The sequence below is a fragment of the Chelonia mydas genome, chromosome 12, assembly GCF_015237465.2.
Source record: "Chelonia mydas isolate rCheMyd1 chromosome 12, rCheMyd1.pri.v2, whole genome shotgun sequence".
NCBI classification, from domain to species: domain Eukaryota; kingdom Metazoa; phylum Chordata; order Testudines; family Cheloniidae; genus Chelonia; species Chelonia mydas.
Window position 1 is genome coordinate 22641766 of NC_051252.2, and position 25530 is coordinate 22667295.

General features: G+C 41.1%; 1 protein-coding gene across 5 annotated transcripts in view; it reads right to left on the reverse strand.

Moving 5' to 3' along the window:
* Positions 1-25530, reverse strand: part of CEP89 (centrosomal protein 89) — a 129262-nt gene that overhangs the window by 5162 nt on the left and 98570 nt on the right. For 3 of the 5 annotated variants that reach the window (XM_027821100.3, XM_027821099.3, XM_027821097.3), the window contains one exon: positions 15385-15554. The exons of 1 other annotated variant lie outside the window; for it this stretch is intronic. In XM_027821100.3, the coding sequence (XP_027676901.2) occupies positions 15385-15554 (170 nt within the window). Of the gene's footprint in view, positions 1-1679; positions 1923-15384; positions 15555-25530 lie in introns of those variants that run through there. One more of the 5 variants, XM_037877680.2, reaches the window with a different exon arrangement.

The window sequence follows — 25530 nt, forward strand, 5'->3', positions numbered from 1 at the left end:
CAGAGACTGCACAACCTCAGAAGATAAAGAACCACTTGAGGAAAAGAAAAGGAGAAAAGTATGGTGCTAGTGTTGGTGCAAGAAAAGAGGTTACTCCAGCGCCAGTAATAAAGTAAATTATGGTATGTCTGCTTCCATAGGTAGTTCCTTCCACTGTTTCCAAAATGCTGCTGTCAAAATCACCTTTCTCGCACTGCACTCTTGAAATCCTTCACTAGCTTTCTCTTGCCTTCCAAACCAAGGCCCTATGCTATCCTTCCCTGCCTATAGCTCACTCCCTTGCTCTGCCACGCCTCTCTTCTCATTGCCTCATTTCTATGTTTTTTTAACTCGTCTGCATTTTCTTGCACTCCATCCTTTGTGTTTGGAACTTCAGAAATGGGTGAAACCATCTTACTGAAAATGACTCTTCTACTGTGTACATCTCTTATTCAGGCAGGCAGGTATAAAAGAGAAGCTTGCTGACGTTTGTAGGAACTTCACACTACATGCCAAAGATATTCAGGAAGGGCAATAAGACTGCAGGGGAAGAGGATCCTGGATGCTTACTACATTCCCAACAGTATTGAACCAGGGCGAGAAAATGCAAAATTTAAGAGTTGGAAGGGATTTGGAGTGCTAGCCGCTTAGAAAGGCGGAATGTTACATCATTTACGTGAGAGATTTTAAGAACTAGACAATGTTAAAAACCTTTGTTTTAATAAGATAATGCTGCTTTCCATCTCAAATTAGACAATGAAACCCACTTTCAAAAGCAGAAACCTAAACAGTAACTAGCAGTGCTGAAGAGAACAGTGAAACTGAAACAATTAAGGCTGCATGAGACTTTTTTAAAGAACTGCTTCTGGAAGTACAGTTTGACCTGACCCTATTGGTGAATAAATATACAGAATAGTAGGTGAAGAGAGTGGGTGTCTCTGAGGTACAGCAAAGGAAATTTATTTGAGCATAAGCTTTCGTGAGCTACAGCTCACTTCAAATAAATGTGTTCGTCTCTAAGGTGCCACAAGTACTCCTTTTCTTTTTGCGAATACAGACTAACATGGCTGCTACTCTGAAACCTGAGGTACAGCAGAAGTTTCAACAGGACAATTATTGTGTCCTTTATGAGAGAGATTGAGTCCACCTCAGAAAGGAAATAAAATTAGTTTTGTATGGATCATTGCATCAAGACCTTTCTTAGCCTCTCCAGGTAAATGCAGGTATTTGCATATGTCCTTGGCCAGATTTCTCTTCACTGTTGTGCAGAAGGCTGTGTGCTAGCTTCTACAGAAACACTGAAATGCAGTCACCGCTAGAGAAAGCCAAGTGTTGTTAAATTTAGTGTGACAGGCCTTATAGTGTAGAAATGTGAAACATTATTCAGGGTGGGGAGAATAGCACATCTTAAATATTTCTGATTTTCTCCCTCAGACCTTTTGTAGCCACTTCGCCCAAAAGTGGCTTAGAATTAAAACTGTGTGTTAAAAAGGGGTTTTATGAATTCATTTTGGTGACAAGTGTTTAAAAAAAAAAACTCCTCCTCTGACACTTCCAGTCTCTCTGGAGCACACCCGGAAGCCTTCACTCCTACTGAGGGGATTTCTGGGGAGTAGATGCTGTCCCTGTACCACAAAGAGGAATGTAAAACACGCCCTGAAATGCACCTTTTCATATCTCAATTCTTTTGTGAGATTTAGTTTTATCCAAAAAAAAAAAAAAAGGAAGCGCCCATCAAATGAAAGGTCTTCTGTAGTTTGCTGTATGTCAGGGGTTATAGCAGAATTATATAGCCAAGATACTCTTCTCATTACAATTGCAGAGGTCAAAATTCTAAAGGAACCATCAATAATATTCAAGGCAGATGGAATAGATGTCTTCACAACCGGACTGCCCTCTGCCAAAAAGCCTTTGAATTGTTCCCTGGAGTCCATGGGGAATTTCTGTACAAAAACAAAAAACAAACAAACAAAAAAACAAATTTAGCTAACAGTGCCTGCTGATTAGTTGCATCCATTTTTTTCAGTTCCATTTTTTGGGGGCTGACTTGAACCTCCCTTGCCTTGACCTCTCATTGGCAGGCACGACTACGAAGGAATTTTGGGCCAGTTGAGCGTAAAACCACTCAAACCCCATGGCAGGCACATGGGAAATGCTTATCAGTGTGTTTGGCTGTGGGAGCCAACAAAACAGGTCTATTCCATAAGGCCTTTGCTGGCTCTGAAAGTGTCTCATTAATTGGGATGCTACCCTTCTCAAGTCTGCACCTTGGGAGAATGTCCAACAGCTTGTGGGTATTCTGTAAAAACTTGGTTTGTATAATGATCACAGAGGCCATTCTTCAAAGCAAATTCTGATTAGGATTTATAAACTTCTGGGACTGTGAGGATGAGCCTGGGACTACTGAGCCCTCTGGGGAGAGCAAGGATAAACTGACTGGAACCAAAGTAGCCTTCTAAGACAGAGCTCTTTCCTCCAATAGCTCATCTTGTTGGGCTGGTTGTACAATAGGAAGAGCTTCTAGTTGCTTTTCTACTACATGAGGTCTGATGTGGATGGTTCTGGGGACCTTCTGGAACAGGGTGGAGCTCTAGATCTGGAGGATCAAAGAGTCCCCCAAGGGTTTCACATCAGCCAGTATAGCATTGGAGGCCAAAATGTCTCAGGCTACACTGGCTTCTCCTTGCTGTGTGATTGGTACAAATCCTGGTACCAAGGTTGTCCATCTTAAAGAGGCCTGGATGATTCACTGGACTTTCTGTGGCTTGGAGGGGATTAAGAAGAGCTAGACAAGTCTGACCCAGACTGAGAGGGGCCCTCCGAATAATCATTCGGCATAAGAAGCACCCAACCAGGCAGGGCTACTTGATGACTAAATCTATCCAACTCCCAGCTGAGCAGAGGCAAGGTTGGTACTGGTGGTGGTACTGCAGTTGGTAAGGTGAATGTTTCTCAAGAAGCAGGTTCTGTTGGAGGCAGTGCATAGCCTGGCATCAACACCCAGGCTGACAAAGGCCCTAGTACCGGTGCCAATGTTGAAGACTCTCTGAGGACCAATGGAGAGTGCACTTGGGTGCTGGAAGATGCAGATGAGGCAGTCCCTGATTGTTTCCTTTGCCCAGATGCCAGCAACATTCTGTGTCTGGTGCTGAAAAGGTTGAGGGCCTGGGAAGAGACGAAGGTAATAACCGCCCTGCAGACTCCTGCATCAACGGCAAATCAGGGGCAGACAAAATGGTTCTTCACCACTTCATATGCATGTGCGGTCACAGGCACTAAAAGAGGCATCACTGAAACAGCTTGTGTTGGTACCAGGCTTAATAGCCACCATGAAGACGGATGCGCAGTTGATGGTACAGTAGGAGGGGTTTTTTGCCTTGGTAGTGGGAGACATGGGCTAATGCCCCAGTTCTACTCTGGGTACCTGGTGAATCTCATTGTTGCTCCAATCTCTTCGAAGTGGAAGATGAACTTCTCTTGGAGCAGGAACAGCTCCTAGCAGTCTTATGGATTTTTTGCAAGGGACCTAGGTGACCAGATTGCAAGAACAAAATATCGGGACACATGGGGGGATGCCCGGCCCCGACTCAAGCCGTGAATCGGTTAGGGGTGCATGGCCCCGGCTCACGCTGCAAGTGGGGGTCTCAGCTGGGGAAGGGGGTTGGGATGCAGGAGGGAGTTCAGGGTGCTGACACCAGGAGGGAGTTTGAGTGCAGGAGGAGGCTCAGGGCTGGGGGTCGGGGTGTTTACCTCAGGCAGCTCCCCGGAAGTGGCGACATCTCCCTCTGGGTCCTAGGTGGAGGAGCGGCTAGGTGGCTGTGCGAGCTGTCTCACCCGCAGGCACTGCCCCCGCAGCTCCCATTGGCTGTGTTTCCTGTCCAATGGGAGCTGTGGAGCAGGCACTCATGGCAGGGGCAGCATTCAGAACCCCCCTGGCCGTCCTTGCACCTAGGACCCAGCGGGAGATGTCGCCACTTCTGGGGAGGTGCACCGAGCCAAGTAGGGAGCCTGCCAGCCCCGTCCCAACTGGACACCCGGGAACCCTACGATATTGGGACAAATGGCATCCTGATCATACGTCGGTCGGGACGCGGAACAAAGTTAAATATTGGGACAGTCCTTATTTTATCAGGAAGTCTGGTCACCGTAGAGGGACTCTACAAGAGAAAGACTGACCTCTCCTTCTGCATGAAGAGGAGTGCAAGTCCAAAGGCCTGTTCAAACTCTCCGCCATAGTAACAGTTGACTATGCATGAACAGAATGATCTGGTGCCGGTGCTGAGGTAAGCCTCTGGCCTGTTCAAGGAGGTGCAGCTTGAGGTGTAGATCCCTGGAAACTTGAGTATGTTTCTTGAAGGGGTGGCAAATGCAACTCCTCTCCTTGATGTGTCCTTCCCCAAGATGCAGCAAACAATGTGTAGGGATCGCTTTAGGAATAGATACCTCACACAAAGATCAGTGATTGAAGTCCGGAGAGTGCTGCATGCCCCTGGAGTGCACCACCGCCAACTACACTAACAAATAAACTAGAAATAAAACCTGAAAACAATAAAGGAAACCTGTCTAAAGGATACTAACTGCTAACTATTTACAGAGTTAAATAAGCTAAGAGCTAGCTATGTCGCAGAGAGAAGTGTGAGGAGAACCACTCACGGAGTTCCAACTCAGGCTGTGAGTGGTTGTCCATCCCTGGAGGTCAAGGATGATCTCCTTCACAGGTTTTATTTTTTATTGATCCTTTGGTGACTGAGGAGTCCAATCGCTGAGCCACAGGCTCATTGGCAGATGTTGCAGGTGGTGTTGGAAGTCTGGGTTGGGCCACAATTGCTGAATGACAGTTGGCTGTCCTATTCTGGCATTTTTCTGCAACCAGGGCAAGGCGATTTTCCTCAAAAATGTATGTTCCCTCTCTGAGGAGTCTTTGCCAGTTATCCCTGTCCTGGGCTACTGTCTCCCAGTGTGTGATGTCAACACCATATCTCTTGATGTTTATCTTGAGGATGTCTTTAAAGCGTTTCTTTTGGCCTTCCCATTTCCTTTCTCCTTTGGTGAGAAGGGCATACAGCAGTTGTTTTGGTATGCGTACATCAAGCATGCGCACACAGTGCCCATGCCACCTCAGCTGGTGCTGAATAATCAGGGCCTCAATACTGAAGATGTTGGCCTTTGTGAGGATACTGGCATTAGTGTGGCAATCCTCCTACTTTATGTTGAGGATCTTCCAAAGAAAGTGTTGGTGTTCCAGGTTTTTCAGGTGTTTTCTTTAGGTCACCCAAGTCTCACAGCCATAGAACAGAGTTGGGATTACCACCGCTTTATAAACTAAAAGTCTAGTATGTGTTCTGATTATGTGATTGTTGAACACACAGCGCAACTGTCTGCCAAAGGCAAGGCTGGGACAGAGGATTCTGTGCTGAATCTCGACATCTATGTCTGCCCTCTGTGAGAGATGGCTGCCAAGATAGGCAAAGTATTCTACATTTTCCAGTTCTTCTTTGTCAGTGTAGATCTTCCTTGCTGGGTGGGATGATTGACCAAGAGCTGGCTGGTGGAGAATTTTTGTTTTGTTGATGTTTAGAGTTAGCCCTAGGCTTTTGTAAGCTTCAGAGAAGCAATTAAGGGCTATTTGTAGATCCTCCTTTTTGCAACTACAGCACAATCATCTGCATACTGGAGTCTGGTTATTGTTGCCGATATTACTTTATTTCTGGCATGGAGACGAGAAAGGTTGAAGAGGTTGCTGTCAGTCCGATATTGGATGCCAGTGCCCTGTGGTAGACGGTCTTGGGTTAACATTTTCATAGTTGCTGAGAAAAGGATGGGTGCCAGTACACAGCCTTGTTTTATGCTAGTTTGGATGATGAAGGGCTCAGAGGTAGAGCCACTGCACAGGAAGGAGACAGTCATCTGGTCATGGAGGAGTCTTACAATGGTAATAAATTTGCTTTCACAAGATTTTCCACCAGGATGGATTTGATTTAAATCATGATTTAAATCACTCGTCAGGAAGACTCGATTTAATCATGGATTTCTACATAAAAGTGCATTCTTATTGGTTGTTATAACCTTAATAGATATTCTTCACAACTCTGAGATAGATGAGACCCAAACTGGGTCTCTTTTACAGCCTGCTGCCATTATCCAATGAAGTTGAGCTGTAGCTCACGAAAGCTTATGCTCAAATAAATTTGTTAGTGTCTACGGTGCTACAAGTACTCCTTTTCTTTTTTGCATTACAGGTTTTCCCTTCGAGTGAGAGAATGGTATGGTAGATCTCAAATCAATGAAGGCTACACTCAGAAAGACCTCAAGACTTCTGGAATGTGCTGCTCAAACAGCTTCACTTTTGTTTCTACTGCCTGTCTCTCCCTTCTCACATTTATCTCAAGACTTCTTGTCCAGATCTATTCCATCCCCAACAATCTTCTACTCATTGAACTTTTTGAAACTTTGCACTTTTAGAGAGGATTGACTCTGTGTACACAAATTTGCAGAGGGAAAATAGGATTATTTCTCACCTCTATATATTTATTATTTATGTATTTTAAAACATTTTTGCTTTTAACAAGCATATTATCTCGGGAGACATAAATCCACAGTTTGAGAACTGCAAAACTAAGCATCTCTGATGGTATCTTCGAGACTTAGCACTGAGTCCCATTGGGTAGATAGAAAGATTAACCTAAAAATCTATACAGAAGACCCTGGAACCCCACAAGATTGGGTCCCTAATCCATGAACTATTGGAATTCATTTACAAAACTTTTCTTAAACATTACATGAATATATTGTTGCATACTATAGAATTAGAATTTATAATCCCTATTGCATGAGATCTTTGAGCTAAAATGTATCTTAATTAAAACTATCTTGAGATGAGTTTTTTCCTCAAAAAGCATTTTATCAAAAAAATCTGATGTAAATAAAAAAAATCTGATTTAAAATTTTTTTTTAAAAAAATCATTGATTTTTATCCACCCTGTTTTTCACAGAGCCTCACAATTGACAGAGTCAAAGTCTTTGATCAGACTGATACAGGCCATTGCAGCTCCTGTTGTTCTTGACATTTTTCCTGGATCTGCCTGCAAAAATCATGTCAGTGGTGCATTGTGTTGGTCTGAAGCCATATGGGGACTCTGGAAATACTTCCTCTGCAAGGGTGTCTGGCTTGCTATTGCCCTTTTCAGTCACAGGAATCTGGATTTAATCACAGCAAGACCACCACAGTCCTCATCAATCTCCAAGGAGAACACAGAACTTGGCGGCTATAATGGGGGATCTTTTAATCCCTGGATTCCATTAAAAGTCCCTGTTTTCTCTTCTTTTTACATCATTCCTTCCCCATCTTTTCCATGTAATGCTCCTACTTCACAGGGACCCGTTGCATCCCTCCAGAAGGAATTTCTTTAGGTCCTGCACTGACATTAGCATCCTGTTTTGACATTGTCTGTAAAGGCCCTTAGTTTAGTAGATTTCCTCTCAAAGACCTGTGCTAAACATCATTCTGTCTTGTGTGCCAGCTATTCATTTTGGTCAAGAGTTAATAACTCTACATCTAAAATTAGCATTTTTAAAGTGGACATACATCCAGCAGCGAATAAATATCCCACTTCTAAACATGACTGTACAAGATAATAATCTTCTGTTTGTTTCTCATTAACAAATGATTGCCTAACTTATTAAAGATGAAAATGCAATTAAAATCACAACTACGCTAAAGAGTGATGAGATTGAATACCCTACTTTCTGCTACCAAAAAGTGTGACTACTAAGATGTTTTAGGAGAATGAACCCAATGGAAGGAGAGCAGAGGCAAGTTCAGTGATTTTCCCAAAATTGAACCTCCATTTATCTCAGATCCTAATTCAGCCTTCCAGTTCAGTGAGTTAGCTATCTCAGTCCACTCTGTAGTATATAAGCATCCACATCACAAAGACCAATCCCACAACAAGAACACTTCATGGTAATTTCATCTGAAAACCCAAGGCAAAAGACTATATGGGCCCTTTCCCTTGATTATATAGGATTGTAAAGTTTTGTATTGCTGCACCTTTTCTGAGGATAAACAGAGGAAATTTAGTCAAGATTTTCAGGCTCGTACTTTAATGTGCAAAACGGCCATGACGTTTCTTCAGAAAGTGTAACAGCTGTGACAAATTACTATGTACTGTACCACTGCAAAGGATTTATATGATGTAATATGGTGTGACCTAGAAAAATCATAGAGGAAGGAAAAGCAGTGTTCAGAAACATAAATAAGATGTGATAGCATTTACAAATCCGATTTCTTACCCTGCAGCTATATTCACAACTTAGATTACATATTTCAGATATAACATTTAATTTAAAGAAAGATGTGTGAAACTATATTCTTCATAAACCTGCTCTATAAACAATAATAGCATCAAATGAATATCACATATGTTAAGTGGGAAAATCACACCAAATTCTTCTGAGCTTTGTGGTGCAAAAGGTTATGTGAATTTGCAATATTTTTGCAAGAAGGCTGTAAAAGTTAAGAAATATTGCGAATAGGAATTATCTCAAAGAAAGAGAATCCTAAATGTCAGTTTGAAAGAACATGGAATTTGTACATCCTTCCTTTAGAAGCTATCAAAATGTCTTTAGTAAACATAAATAATTTTTGTTTGTTTTTTGGGAAAAACTATCTCTTCCCAGGTTGTTTCCAGCGATCACTTTCTTGTAAATGTTAGGACAAACTGAGGAAGCAGGCAAGGCAAAGAAGAGATAAATGTTGAATGTTAAAAAGTTAGCAGACCCAGCAGTGTACTAAGAGTTTCCACTGCAGCTCAGCTACTCCAACATGTGATGAGAGCCTCTGGGAAAAATTGATGTACATTATGCTTCAGGAAACAACTTAGGTAAAAAGAAGGCAGCCTGAAGAATTATAAATAACTGATGACACTTGGAATGGAGCTGCAAAAATGGAAAGACTACTACTGGACTAGTGACACTTGGCTCATGGAAAAGAAAAACAAAGTTACAAATACAACAACAAGATAAAACCAGATATATGGAACGTCTGTAATTATTTTCTAAACATTCTAAGAGAATTACAAGAATTAAATATGCAGTGTTGCTATAGCTTTCTTGGTTCCAGGATATTAGACCAAGAAGGTGGGTGAGGTAATATCTTTTGTTGGACCAACTTCTGTTGGTGAGAGAGAGAAGATTTTGAGCTAATAGAGCTCTTCTTCAGGTCTGGAAAAAGTACTCAGGCTATGTCTACACTAGCACTTTTGTCAAAACTTATGTCGCTGAAGGGTGTAAAAAGATACACCCAAACTGACATAAGTTACCTCAGTAGAAGCGCCGGTGTGGACAGTGTTATGTTGCTCTCCTCTGGACATAACTGCCGCTGTTTGTTGGGAGTGATTTAATTATGCTTACAGGAGAACGCTCTCCTATCAGCATAGATTGGCTACATGGGAGACCTTATAGCAGTGCACCTGCAGCAGTATAGCTACGCTGCTGTAACGTCTCTAGTTTAGACAGTCATAGCCCAGTTTGCACAGATGTTGGTTGTTTCATACATCCATCCCACAGGATTTTACAATATTAAGTTAACCATCTGCATCCTTGTCCTTGCTATGCGGCACCTAGCACATTAGCAGTAGTATTCTAAATCCTAGGAATCATATCCTACTATTCCTTGTTGTATGTAGTATGTGTAATTGCCTAGTACTTTAATATAAAATATCACTATTTAGTAATCTCAGTGTCAATTTCAAGCTCCCAACTTTGTTTCAGTTAGAGACATAACATCTTCCCTGCCAAAGTTGATAAACTGAGGAACTTCACTCAGTTACTCCTTCTACAACCACGCATTAGATGAGAACTGTTAATCTGTACCAGGCTAGGCTGGGTTCAAACTGGCTACTTAGGTGAAAAAGTTCTATCTCATTAGCAATGCCCTGAGACATTCAGTTCCTGTTTTCCATTTAGGGATTGGGAGGAAGAGTATCATGTGACCTATAGGGAAGCTGGCTGCTTGACTATTGGTCTCCACAACCTAATGCACTAATCGTCAATTAAGGCCTCTCAAGTAGTTAAACCATAACTTTCTGTCAGAAATTTACTAATTAGATGAGGGGGGACCTTTTAGTTGTGTTGTTATGGATCCTGCTGGGAAAAACAGAAATGCCAAAAGACCCAAGCCTGAGTCTCCAAAGAAAAGTAAGGCTCAGAAAATCCATCAGTCTCACAGATAGGACTTTGCAGCTATGAAGGACTTTCAAACTACCAAGTTTCATCTTTTATCTCAAGATATACATGAGCTCTCTAAAGATGTGGTGGAAGTCAAGGCTTATTTGACCTATTTAGATAACTATGAAAAACTGCCATTGAACTGAAGGAGAATGCTTCCATAAGCCATGGACTAACCAGTCCTGAGGGAAAACAAGATCTTGAAAACAGATGACACAGGAGTTGTTTGTGGTTAGTGAGGGTCCCTGAAGGGTTGGAAGGAAAAAAACTTGATTAGCTTTCTCCAGAACACACTCTCTGAGGTACTGGAATTGGATCCCGGCTTGCCTTCCCTGAAGATTGAAAGGACTCATTGAGTGGCAGAGGCCAGAAGGAGAGAAAACAGTAATCCTAGACCCATCACCTTTAAAATGCTATGGTTTAATGACAAAGTTAAGAGGATATCTGCTGGTAGGAAAAAAGGAATTCAAGTACAGGGATTTTAAATTGGTTATAGGGTATAATCAGTACTGTTAGACATGATATTTACTATAATATTTCAATATACTGATACCCAACATATGTATATCTATAGTCATAGTAACTATATTACCATTATCTCCTTATTTCTACTTATATTTATATCTATATTTATAAGTATTTACCATAAGAACCTAATAACTTCAGAATGGTCATACTTGGTCAGACCAATGGTCCATCTAGTCCAGTGGCCTGTCTTCTGACAGTGGCCAGTGCCAGATGTTTCAGTGGGAATGAAAAGGCAATTTATTAATTCATCCCCTGTCATCCAGTCCCAGCTTCTAGCAGTCAGAGATTTAGGTTTATTTAATATATACATTATGGTAATGTATAAGTAAGTAGTTATGAATGTTATTTGTGACTACCTGTTATCACTTTATATGGGCAATTGTATATTTATTTGTATGCTTCTACCCATTGTTAAGGTTTGTACATTTATAATATGAATATGGTAATAATATATTCGTATTTATTTATTCTCACACATTATCATTTGTCACTTCATTTACCTTTTTTCATTATTCTATAGATATATTTATAAACTATGTGCATATCAACATTTATATACTATTACATATACATTGATATCTATGAAGCAATTGGTTCTTCAAGTGCTTGAACGTGTCCATTCCAATGTAGGTTTGTGCGTGCCCCAAGCACAGTTGCTGGAAATTTTTCCCTTAGTTGTATCCATCGGATTGGGTCTGGTGCCCTGTGGTGCCATACGCTCATAGAGCCAATATAAAGGGCCTGGCCTGCGCTCCCTCAGTTCCTTCTTAGTGCCCATGACAGTGGAACTGCTCTTTTTGCTTCGGCAAACTTTCCAAGTGATTTTCGCTGTTTTTTTATAGTGTATGTAGTTGAATTAGTTATAAATAGTTAGTTTTTAGTCAGTAAGTGTTTGGAGTTTTTTGTCCATCAGTTATTGGAGTTCATTCGTTACCTAATGCTGAGGCATGCCTCGGTCACCAGGCTTCAAGCCCTGTGCCTCCTGTGGCGAGGCGATTCCCCAGAGCAACCCCCATTCCAATTGTCTGGGAGAGACTCATACAGAGGACAGCTGCCAGATCTGCAAGTACTTCAAACCTCACACAAAAAAAGGACTGGGAGGCAAGACTGACATACTAACATGAGTTGTCAGCAGGGATTGAGCCCAGGACATTCAGATCCACAGCACAATCCTCTATTATTTGAGCTAAAGGGATAACCTGTGTCAGAAACAAACTGTTGTCTATGTGGACCAGACCCTAGAGGAGCATGTGATATACACTTTGTTAGTGGCTTACATAGCTTCTGGTGAGACAGCAGTGGAATGTCAGGTATCTGGATACCTGGGTTCCTTTACTGGCTCTGGTTCAATGAGTAGAGCAGGGGTTGCAGGAAGTATAGCTAAGCAGTTAGATTTGGCACATTTATTCTTAAAGTGTGGTTAAGGGAAGAAGAAGAGTCTGTTATGTTAGAGGTATGGGTTCTATTCCCAGATAGGGGTATAAGGCCTTATTCAGTTATAAAGATTTCTGAATGGCAGAAATATTAATACTGATCTTTGGAAGAAGTGAGCCTAGTAATCATAGCTCCTCCCAGTCCAGTGCACCTTCCTCTAGGCTAGAAGGAATTTTCTAAAAAAGGATCTCCGTCGTAAGACTGCCAAATGTGTGACTGTCAGCCAAGTGTTGCCTCTTGCATATCTATGCTGTATGGCTATTTTGAATCATCTTGGTTCCTTTAATTACATTGATTGAGGTGTTAAAAAGGTGTGTGTAAGAGAAAAAAACTGTATTTTTGCACAGGTTAAAGCACCATGGTTCAAATATGCGCTCCTTGACCCTTTTTAGTATCACATCTTGAATTGGAAAGTTGGCCATTTAGAAACTGTTTATTTAAGAGACCCTGTTGCTCCATGAAAGCTTTGTATATTGCTTTAATAATATATTTTAATAATCCTATGTGACTCCATTTAAGTATTTTTTTTAACATACAAAGATTTTAAATGGCAGTCATTTTCATGAAGACTGTTTCTGACACTGTTATAACTGCAGGCTGAATATGGTCCCCCGCAGGAGTCTGGAAGCTGTGCATTCTGCCCAACAGGAATGTCTGTTTTTAAGAAATAGCACTCAAAGCTAGCCCATCTTCTAGCAATCAACTCCTCAAAGCCAGGTGAGTTTATGGCAGATCCTCCACATTTGTTAGCAACTAGAACAATGAGTACAATCATAAGCAAGTGTAGGAATAAGAAATAGCTGTGTTGGGTCTTTTTTTAAAAGCGCCCATAAGTAATTATGGTGCATCTAGCCCTCTTATGAAAGCAAAGAATTTCAAGGTATGAATAAAAGTTATAGCTAATATCCTGACCCTAGCTGCGACTGTTATAAAAACAAAATTTAAGAAACTCAACAGTATGAGGAAAAGACATTGCATCATCCCAGGTTCTTCAATTTACCTAAGTGTATTGCTTTTGGTTAGAATTCAGTGTAAGTGTCTTTAAAATTACTGTTTGATTTGCTTTATAGTGTGTCTCAAGAATTATTGCTGTAACATTAACACAAAAACACTCTGCTAGCCAAACAGTCCACATATCTTCAGTTAACTGTTTTATCACATCAGCTTTCCTGATTCAAAATTCTTGAACACAGTATGATTTTAATTAAATGGATATTCTAAATGTACAGTCTAATACAAAAGCCTGCATGTGGTAAGTTATTTTACACCCATCTTATTTAGTATTTAGAATACTTTTATCTTTATCACCAACTATTTTAAATTCATAATTGAAATTACGTGCTGAAAATAATTTTCTGTTCTGCAATTTGCTCCTTGAACAATGCTGGTGGAAATAAATCTGTAACAGTCCATTACTGTCCCAGCACTAGTGATGCTGGTTGCCAAGCTACAGATGATTAGTGACATCTAACCTACAAGTAATTCCTCCTTCCACTTTATTCCTCTGTCAGTGAGGGGAGAGTGATAAAGATAAACCTTACAAAGCTAGAAATACATTGAATTGACAGATGACGAGCGATGAATTTTTAATTTATATGGGAGACAGACATACTATAATATGTTAGTATTATTCCTTTAAAATGCTTGGCTTGGGGTGACTGGTAAATATGTTATCAGGAGACAATCCGAGCTAGAGGAATCTTGATGTATTGACAATACAGTGTTTAAGAGGTGAATGAAACAACATAAGTGAGGTATTTAAGCATAATTAATTATACTTACCACATTAAATTAAAAAATCTTTATAGTTAAAAATAAAAAGGATACTCCTAGCTTTATAATAATAGGATTAATCTGGCTTTTCAGCTATAGGTCTTTATCTATTTCAGTTTAGTATTTTTTAACATAACTGCTACAGCAAAATACAAAAGCTGAGCTGAGCTAAAACAGGAGAATTAGAAAATGAATAGCAAAGCAGTTATCGGAACCTAACATAAATACTTTATTTTCTATCAGCTGTATGCATCATTTTATGCTCCAGTATGTGGGGTTTAGACTGGTTAACTTTAGCTCCTTTTCTTGGGGACATAAAGCCAATATCTAAGAGGCTCATATGATAGCACTATGGCTTTATGCCCTAGTGTATATCACATAGTTCTCATTTAACTAGTTATTTTTTTAAACAGTTGGCACAGGCATGCATGGAGAAGAGGCATTTAAAAGTTAAAAATCCTAAGTAACCATTTCCCAGACAAATCAAGAATGATCAGAATATTCTATTTTTCTGCCAGTTCTCACAGATGCAGCAAAATTATGCTTATGTATCTACCAACAATTTAATGCCATCTAATGACACTGTATGCACTAACTAGAAACAGAACTGTGCTGATCTTGTAGACGTTGATGGCAGTCTGCTTGAGCTCTGGTTTCCATAATTTTTAAATCCATATTATCTCACAATGGCTGAGATGACTTGCAGTATGACTGCTTAATTAGCTCTCATTTATTTTGATTCTTTTATGCTGATAATGGGAATGTGTTATGAAGTCTTCCACCACAAGGGGGAAAAATCTCCTTAAGGAACTATTTATATTAATAGGCTATTTCAACACTGACAGTCACAATCTTGTCAAAATCTGTTAAACTATTTTTATTTTCCTTTTGTGCTCTTGATGGTGGCAATCTACACTAGTGGATAATAGAATATTAAGATGTCATTATATATCTTATATTCCAAAACCAGTCCCCTCCCGACTCATCTGACAAGGTTCTCTAACTGACTGATTTTACTTCCCATTTGTCAGAAAAACTGTCAGCAAAAAACAGTCCTTCAGTCTTCACTGAAAGATGATATTAAATAAATTATCATAGTCCTAGTGATGTATAGACACAAAAGAATTAAAGGCTGGATTCAAGTTGATATTTGCTACATATTACTTTTTGTTGAGATGCACTGAGCCATTGGGAGGATTTTTAATTATAGTCTTAAGAACAGCGGTAGTCTTCCATGGAATGCTCCTTCCCTGTAAGGTTATATTTTGGAGGTGGGAAGAAGACAATAAAGAGCATTTCAGTATTTTCAGTATAGCTAAGAGATGAGTGAGAGAAGGCTCCCAGAGCATACCAGATGGAGCTGTGATTGAAAGCAAGTGCGTGCAGCTGCCCCGTTTTTACCACTCAATCCAGTTGGCTTGTTTTTGACTGTGACTGATTTACCTTTTCTGCTGCAGCACTTCATCAAGGGTTTCTTGCTTGTCTTGCAGCAGCCGCTGGAGATGCTTCATTTCACGCTGGTACTGAGAAGCCTTCCCAGCAAATTCCTCCTCTTGCTCAGTCATTTTGAGATTGATGTCTCCAAGCTTCCCAGCAGCTTTCTTTTTGTATACCTATGAGAGTTGAAGACCGTGGGGAAACTGTGATTATGGCAGTCTCCAGGATAGTTACTACTGACAAAATAACCAGCTAAATATGTTCCTTTCTTACTGTGGTTTGATCTTTAACTCACTGATGCCATGCTTAAATAAATCAGGTAAGTTGCACAGATATCTTTTTTAGAATATTTATTAATTGATAGGTATTATGCATGAACTTTCCACTGCATATATCAGAGATGTGTATAGTCTGAATACTACCTATTATGCTTATGTTTTTATTTTGGGTGAAAATGACAGAAATCAGGAAAACAAAATGGGTTTACTTTTCTGGGTGTAAAGCTGCTCTTCTGAGCATATGTTGCTTACCCACTAATTCAACGGTCAAGTCTAATTATTTGTCTACAACACAAAGAAATAGGAGTAAATATTATTGGATGGCATGTTTTTGATCTTACCACAATGAGAAAAAATTAGACTGATTTCCTTATTAAATTAAGTGTATGATCAAAGAGGTCTGTTTTCATAATATGAAAAAATATATTTTATTGGAATTACTGTACATGAACACTTTCTCCTGAAAAGGGTACTGTTCTAAAACAGCTCACAGAGTTAATATATTGCCAGAAAATATGCTTAATACATTTGTCATGTTAAAATATTTTGCCGCTTCAGCTAGTAGTTCATTTTTTTAAATGAATGCCCTCGTGAGTTTTTTCCTTCCTATTAATAAAATAACCAATTATGCAGGTCTGAACCCTAGACATTTTTAAAAAATACTTTTGTATAAAATGTATCTTTTCAGCTTTTAGAATCAATTTCTCTGTTACACTGCATGTCATCATGTGGAACCCACAGGAGTGTATGGCTTGTCAGCTTAGCATCATGATGCTCCATGCACTTCCTTTACATTTTTTTAAAACTTTTTTTTTCTGCTAATGATTGCAAATGGAACACAATAACTCATCATAGGCTGTAATTTTGACACTCTCCTTACTACATCCATGTGATCTGAAAATAGAATTTTGTGCTGGAAGCAGCTCATGCAGTATGACTGGAAATTCTCTGAACTGAAATTTTGAAAATACTGATATTCAACTGTTGCAAATTCAAATATGCCCACACGGCTATCATCTTAACAAGACAGATTCTGCTTGCTTGTACATAGGTGTCCTAGGGAGAGGGATACTGTAGAGAGCTCCCCCTTCCCCTGGTACGTCAGCACAGGGAGCAGCTTAAGTTTTCAGCAAAGCATTTAAACAAGTGCTTAATAGGGATGTAAAAGGTTAACTGGGAAGCAGTAGTTTTACTGGTTAATCCAACTTAACCATCAACCCCGGGCTGACCAGCTGGCCGACCCCAGCAGCCATGCGCCGGCCAGAGAGGGCCCAGTTGGGAGGGGCCCCAACCCGAGCTGCTGAATTGGTTAATCGATTAAATGGTTAAATTTTTAAACGGTATTTATATCCCTAGTGCTTAAGTCCATCCCTATCCAGTAAAGGATTTAGAACTTGATCCTGAAAGGTGCCGATGACCCATGCACCATTCCAGCAAAAAACTTAAGCAGGTGAATAGTCCCACTGAAGTCAATGGAACTATTCATGTGCTTAAGTGCTTTGCTGACTAAGGGTGGATATTCAAATTGGGCTTGGGCTTCCTGGTTCTCCACTGCCCTGCAATTCTGTAGCCATTTACAGCTGTGCAAAGTGGGCGTAAAACACGACTGTTCTAATTTGATAGTATTTTATGCCCACTTTGCATTGGCATAAATGACTACATAATGGAACGCAAGGCACAGGAGTGTTAGTGTCACCAGTGTGACAAACACCTAGACAAGATATGGCCCCACTCACATGCAGCTAGAGCTAACACAAGCTCCACCCTTTTAAGCAGCCTCAAAGGGTATGTCTACACAGTCTGTGGCAATAAGCCTCATGGCCCAAATGGGCAGACTTGGGTTTGTGGCATTCACACTAGTGCTTTAGAAACAGCTATGCAGACAACACTTTGAAGTTGCGGCTTGGGCTGGAGCTTGGGCTCTGAAGGCTATCCCCTCCCTAGCTTTCAGATGCCAAGCTCCATTCTGGGCCACATCATCAAAGCACTGTCTACACAGCGTGAGCTCCACAAACCCAGGCTCAGAGGTTTGCTTTCACAGGCTGTGTAGATATAGCCAGAGAATGCACCCTGTAGGCATTCTACCTGTCTCTGCCCTCCATACAGGGGTGAAAGTAAGTCTCAGGTCTTACCGATACAAGGCTGGGCTGGGGCCCACTCTGGCTGCCAGAAGGGGCAGGGCCTCGGGCGGAAGGGGCGGGGCTGGGGGTCAGAGCCAGCCCCGGCCCACCCTGTACCGGCAAGTGCCTCCTTCCCCCACCCCAGGGTAACAGTGGCAGCCGGGGGCTCTGGCAGCGGTTTAAAGGGCCCTGGGCAGTAGTGGCAGCCGGAGCCCTGGGCTCTTTAAATTGTCCCCGGAGCCCTGCCGCTGCTTCCCCAGGACTCCGGCTGCCACTACCACACCGGGCTCTTTAAATCGTCCCCGGAGCTCTGGCAGCAATTTAAAGGGCTGGGGGCTCCAGCCGCTGCTGGGAGCTGCAGGCCCTTTAAATTGTGCCTAGGGAAGCTGATCCACCCCGGTACAGCGCACCGGCTCTTGCCGGTATGCTGTACCGGGGTGTACCGGCTTACTTTCACCTCTGCCTCCATATGCTGAATTCATTTAGCAGCAGCTGCTGGTGTGGTATACATCCACACCCCCCAACAGAGCTGTGGCTTTAAAAGCCATAAAATAGCTCATAAGTTGGTCAAAAATGGGACAAATTTGGCAGTAGTCATTCCAGTTCTTAATCCTTCTGATTTACATTAATGTAGTTAAATAATGTTCTACATTTCAGGACTCTTGCAGTTGGGGAGGAGTCAACAAAATTGGGTGATAGATCCATATCAAATATTTGCCCCTCATCCGTTTTTCACTGTTCTGACATTTGTTTGGTTCTTAAACCCCTACAGAGTCACCACCTTTCTTAGAGCTAGATTGGTAGCTCTTGGGCCTTGCAGAGGACCAATCCCTTTCCTACAAGACTTACTCTCTGCCTAGACAGAGCCTGGGACAGTAACTGGAAAGTTCTGGCAGAGGCAGACAAATTGGAACACGAATTGTTTCTACAAGTCTACTCTGAGGACAGGTTACAGGTAGACATCCTTTCTGTCCTCCTCCATACTGGCTTCCTAACCACATCTAAAAGAACAGTTCAGACTAAGAACTACTTATCAACCCAGTCTATCTGCAATCTGCACCTGAACTCTGTATCATTTGCTGGGAGGAACTATTCTCTTTTCACAGAGGAGATCACGCACATCCAAGGTTTCTCAGGATACTCTGAACCAGAAACCACACAAACATAGTATCTTGACATCTTCCTACTCAAAGTTCTGTCTATTCATTCAACAGTAAGTCCAGAATATATTGAAGGAAGTGTAAAATCTTCTTTGGGTCCAACCTTTGCCCTTCCAAGTTCGCAAAGGAAAGTGAAGGATAAATATGATTTCTTCCAAGAGAAATATGGTCAGTGCACAATTTGAAAAATTAACTCTTTCCATCTCTTTAAAGCACGCCATAATCCTATGAATTCTGAAGAAACCTTCACTAGATGCAATGGAACTTGACATCTATTGCCTGGTGTCAAATCTCCCTTGGACTTCTAGGTAGCAATGCATATGGTGGATCATACACTGCTGCTCTCCTAGGTAGGAGATGTGGCAAGTGTCAATGGAAATGTTCTAAAACTGTTTGAATCCTTCCTCAAAGACTGTACACAGGATAATGATGGGCAAATACTCCTTTATCACTAGGCTTCTCGCCTGTAGAACAGCTCAAGATTTAATTATCTGTTCTGTCCTACTCAGCATCTATATATAGCCATTGGGGAGAAAGGTGAGACTGCATCACAGGCTCAAATACCAGAAATATACAGGTAACATCTGTCTCTATTATTCACATATGCAAAGACCTCGATCACTCAGCTATCTTGGTGCCTGGTTAATATCAGCACATGGATGAGGAGCAGTTGGCTGAGACAAAACCAGGAATGAGGGAGGTTATGTTGAGGTGGCTTTAATATTGTGTGTATGATCATCACAGTCATGCCCTGAGGTTAAAGCCATGCATTTGTGATCTCATATATAAATACAGATATATCAAATCTGTTTTGACTAAGTTTCACATTAAGTAAAAAGAATTGTGCATTGAAGAGGTGTGTTATGATAAATGAAAATTCTGCATTTCATTAGTTTTTTCAGACTTACTAAATTCATGAACACTGTAGAGATAAAATACTCTGCAAACTGATTCAGTATTATGAAATGGTGTTAAAACACTGGACACAACTAGCGTTTTAACAAGCTTTCAGAAACACTGGCTTCTTGACACTGTCTGGAAAATGTATAGTCTGAGTCCCTTTTGGAGTAACACAACCCTCACCCCAGCCATGGGGACTTCTAGAGGAATTACTGTACTTCTACAGTAGTCACTTGAATTTCACTCTTGTGTCTTGTAACATTATATGAGATGTGCTATACTATAATCAACTGTGTAGAATGATTTTCAGAAGTGCTATGCTTATTTTCTTCAATGGAAGTCACCATCCCCTTGCTCAATATCTCTGAAAATCAAACCATTAAGCACCCAATACTATAGTCCTCATGCAGGCCCACTGATTACAATGGGAGTTGCATGTGAATAAGAAGCAAAACAGGCTCTTAGAAAAGTACTTCCTGTCTTTTCTTAATAATCAGAACACCAGTGCAGATGAAATTATTTCTGTTCAAATGTGTAGTATTTCCAACCCCAAGCTTCCAATATCATGTCAGGCCCCCAAAATTCACGAGATTGGCTTACAACTCATGACATTTTTAAACCAATAATGTGGCGTTCATTTGCCTTCTCATTTGAGTCTTTAGGTTGCACTCAGGTCATGTTTTCAAGCTTTCTGCAATAAGGAGGAGATGGTCTGCACAAATGGCTAGCCACTAATTCCCATTTCACAGAAACTGAACACCACCACAACAGCAGGACAGGTATCTAAAACAGCTGTAACAGGAAGTCACTAGGGTCTCTTTTTGCCCTTGTCATCTTACTGCTTCATGCTAAGACCAGAGTTCAAAAGTTACATAAAAGTTAAAAGTAAATATCTATATTAATTTTTCTAGGTTATCCATTACAGTTCATCACCTGTCCGAAATTTTCTAGTCTTCCATGTTATTGAGTTCAGATGACAAAAGAACAAAATGTTGTTGTGCTAACTAGCATTTGATCTGCTAACCAACAGTAAAGCTTTGCTAATATTAAACACAGAACATTTATGCATGCGCTTAACATTACTTATGTGAGCAGTTTCATTGTAGCCAATAGGACTGTTAAGCAAGTGCAGAAGTGTTTCAAGATTGGGGCCTAAAATTGCGAAAGGGAAAGAGTTAAGACTCCTACAGCAATATTAATTGCCACATTTAACAACAGGAAAAGAAAATATTCTGTATGGGCACTGTTTAGTACGGTATTTCTACTCAAATTAAATCTGCACCATAAAAATTGAGGCTCTGGTCCACAATATGCGGAACACAACTGAGATAACCTTGCTATAGGAGTTTTGATTTTGTATTTCTAGATTATATTTCAACTGCAACCTAAATAGAGCTTTCTGAATTTGATTTCCTTTAAAAAAAGTAATATGGGGGGGAACTTGCTCAGAATAGCATTTAAATGGCAGCAAATTAGGCTTTGAAACTCTCATCTCACTGAGGTAAAATGAGGTTGGTGAATGCAGAGTTCCCACAGTTGCTGCTATTTTCTGGCTAGAGTCAGTTTTCTGCAAGGCTGGCTTATGTACAGTGAAAAGCTCAGGTTTACATTGCAGTGGCTCCATAACTTACTTTTTTGAAAAATGAGGTTTGGAATGTGCAAAATGCAGCACAAACTGAGCATAAAATTGCAGCCTCTAAATTCACACTTACAGTTTTCACGGGTTCTTGATGTTAGTGCAGGATTTTTTTAGAAGACTGTGTTTTGTGTTTTTCAAAAGATACTTATCTCTCTCAGACAAATTGTCCCAACAGGAACAGTAGCCCTTGAGCCTGTCTGGCTGGGCAGGAAATATATGCAAACAGAGAGAGGCTTCTAGCGGCTCCATGGGATGGTCAGGATAAGAGATGGAAGGGGTTCTGTTCTTTGGGGCTGCTGGACTGCCTCCCACTTTCTGCTACCTTCATTAGACTGTTGAATATCTTAGATGCTTATTACACATATTCAGAAGTGAGTTTTCAGTAGTTTATAATTCAGATAACCAAGTGATTTTTTCACACTTGGTTGCGGATGTTAAACCTCATTGTCATTGAGCATTATTTACATGCCAAGTTCAACCATCCTTAATACCTGCACAGAACAAAGTGCAGCAATCTTCACACTTGTAAAAGTGCATATTTCCAACTCACTGACTCAACCAGTTGAATAGATTTGGCCCATATTTTATTTACCACCCCCCCCCCCAAATCCACACACCAAACCAAATGACCCTTCTGTTAAGATCAGCCATAGAATATTTCAGCCCAGACAGTGAATATTTTTTCAAATTATGAATGTGTGAGTATGGGGCTTATTAGTGAAACCTTAACTATTGTATAGCAGTTGATGCCAAGCAAATGCTATAATTGTGCCTTCAGAACAAAAATTTAACACATTGTAGTACAGACAGTCAATTTCACTTGTCTTTCAGAGTTCATCATTTAAAAGGTTCTTTTCTCCATTTTTCTGCCCATGCATGTCTTTCTGCACTCTATTTTTACCTTCTTCCCACTAAGTTCACAGCTATGGCTGCTTAGATTCGAACTTAAACATTAATATTTTACATTACCAAAATAATCCATAAGAAAATGTTAGATAAATTAATTTTGTGCATGGTTGCTGTTCTGTATGTTAAATATAATAGGGCTTGACTCTCACACCAAGACTTCAACCTAAGCCTTAACTTAAGGTAGTAGATGGTATCTCCCTAAGGAAAGAATAAGTCTTCTTAATTACACATACGTATCCTTTTTGTGCAGATACTTAAGAAGCCACGGCTAACAGAAAGTATATTTTTATTAAAAGAGAAAAAGAATGAACATCATAAATTAAATGGCTGAGTTGTTAGGACAAAGGCAGAACCCATTATTTGGAGACGGGCCTCACTGTTTTTGACAGTCGTGTTCCTTGATACCTGGGAATGATCTGTCAGTGAACCTGGAAAAATGGCTCAAGATTTAATAGACTGAGCGTGACCAATACCTGCCTAGTTATATTGGGTTGTTTGCAGCACAGGCGGCTCCCAGTCGGCAGCACAACAGGGCTAAGCAAAGCAGGCTGCCTGCCTGCCTGCCAGCCCGATGCTGCTTCCAGAAGGGGCCAACGCACCTCAGGCCACTTGGGGGTGGGAGGATGTCAAGGTTCCTCCCCCACTCTGAACTCTAGGGTACAGATGTGGGGACCTGCATGAAAACCTCCTAAGCTTACTTTCACCAGCTTAGGTTAAAACTTCCCCAAGGTACAAATTAATTTTATCCTTTGTCCCTGGATCCCCACTGCCACCACCAAACTCTAACTGGGTTTACTGGGAAACGTAGTTTGGACACGTCTTTCCCCCCAAAATCCTCCCAACCCTTGCACCCCACTTCCTGGGGAAGGTTTGGTAAAAATCCTCACCAATTTGCATAGGTGACCACAGACCCAAACCCTTGGATCTGAGAACAACGAAAAAGCATTCAGTTTTCTTACAAGAAGACTTTTAATAGAAGTAAAGAAATCACCTCTGTAAAATCAGGATGGTAGATACCTCACAGGGTAATCAGATTCAAAAGATAGAGAATCCCTCTAGGCAAAACCTTAAGTTACAAAAAAGACACACAGACAGGAATAGTCATTCTATTCAGCACAGTTCTTTTCTCAGCCATTTAAAGAAATCATAATCTAACACATACCTAGCTAGATTACTTACTAAAGTTCTAAGACTCCATTCCTGGTCTATCCCCGGCAAAAGCAGCATACAGACAGACACAGACCCTTTGTTTCTCTCCCTCCTCCCAGCTTTTGAAAGTATCTTGTCTCCTCATTGGTCATTTTGGTCAGGTGCCAGCGAGGTTACCTTTAGTTTCTTAACCCTTTACAGGTGAGAGGATTTTTCCTCTGGCCAGGAGGGATTTTAAAGGGGTTTACCTTTTCCTTTATATTTATGACAGGGGGACACATGGCTCCACACACTGACCCTTTTTGCAAGCACTGCCCCCACAGCTCCCATTAGCCGCAATTCCCTTTTCACAGCCAATGGGAGCTGAGGGGGCGGTGCTTGCAGGCAGGTGCAGCAGGGCCCCCCCGCCTCCACAGGGGCATGCTGTGCTGGTTGCTTCTGGAAGTGGCATGGGGTCTTAGTGGCTGCGCTGCATGGCAGGACTTTTAACAGCCAGAAATTGCAATAGACTGGGAGAGTCTCCAGGATCAACCAGTCTATCGCAATTGACCAGTTGGTGACCAGTTGGTGACCACTGCTCAAGAGAAAAGGAAAACGAAAACATTCAGGCCAAAATGGCTATCTGAGGGATTTTAGGAGGCTGGGTTCTTTTCTGGGAAGCCTTGACTGACAGCTTTTAACTGTCCACAGTCTCTAATCACAGGGTATACTAAGATTAGCGTAGGCAAACGTAAGTACACATGTGACAAACTGACAGTATCCTGAAGAAACCTTATGGAATGAAGATACACTTTATTAAATTAAGATAAACTTTCTGAATTAGGGTTAATATCTTTGGGGTACGTTGTATGAAAAATGCAGTTGTGTGTGTTGTGGCACTGTATGTACTTTCTCTAGTAGGGTGGGGGAATATGCTAATGAACTTCCTGGTTATCAGCCATTGTAGCCATCTCCCCTGGGAGCAAATGCACATAGTTGTTCGAACTGGATTCTCCAGAGAACAAAAGGCAAAGAAAAGACTTCTGGATAAATAACCTGGGTTTGATGGACTCAGAGCCTTCTTCCTGATCCAGCACATGGACAGGACCCCTGGTCCACAGAGGGCCCCAATCCTTAGGATAGGCTTGGAAGGACTGGGCCTGCCAGAATCCATGATAGGGTGAACTCTGACAAGCTTATTAGGATGCATGTAGGTTCTTTTATTGTTTTCTCTGTAATGCATTTTACCTTAAGAATAAAGTAGGCTTGCTTAGAACTGTGTGGTAACTTTTATATCTGTGGCAATCACTCTATCAGTCTCTGAAGAGAAAGCAAGCAGGTCTGTTTAAGCAGACTGCCTTTGTTGGGAAATACACAGTGCAATCAGGGAGCTGTGCAGCCTGGCCATATCCCGGTCAGAAGGGAGTGAGATGTGAGAGGCAACAATTGGGAAGCTGGAAGCCTGTGAGTGGGTGACCTTGCTGGACCACAGAGGGGAAATTCAGGTGCTGTTGCCCTGAACTGTGACAACATGCTCACCTGTTTACTAATCCAAAACCTTTATGTCTATTGATTTAAACTGCTAACATGCTTAAAGTGTGGGGTTTTTTTCTTTTTTGCCAGTGTTTCCAGCCAGACTTGGAAAAAATGGACATTGCAGCTTCTTTGATTCCACCTCTCAAGGGACACCGATTTTTGCTTCCCCTGTTTTCAGATTCAACAGGCTACAGAAACACTAGGTGTCATTTAGCTATTAAAGATTTTGTTTTCACTGATCAATGTGGAATAGCATCATTAACACAGGCAAATTACCATGCTTCATTGTACTCTGTCCATGGTACATTAGAGGCCCTTTCCCATTGGTAAAACTGGGCCTATTCTTCCGTAAGATGAGGAGCCCATTGGCAGTTCCTTGGCAAGTTAGACAGAGGAACTATTTAATGAAAGAGAGAGTAGCCTAATGAGAGGAAGAAATTGAACGTGACATGTGCAGGGAAAAATACCAAAAGATTGATCTA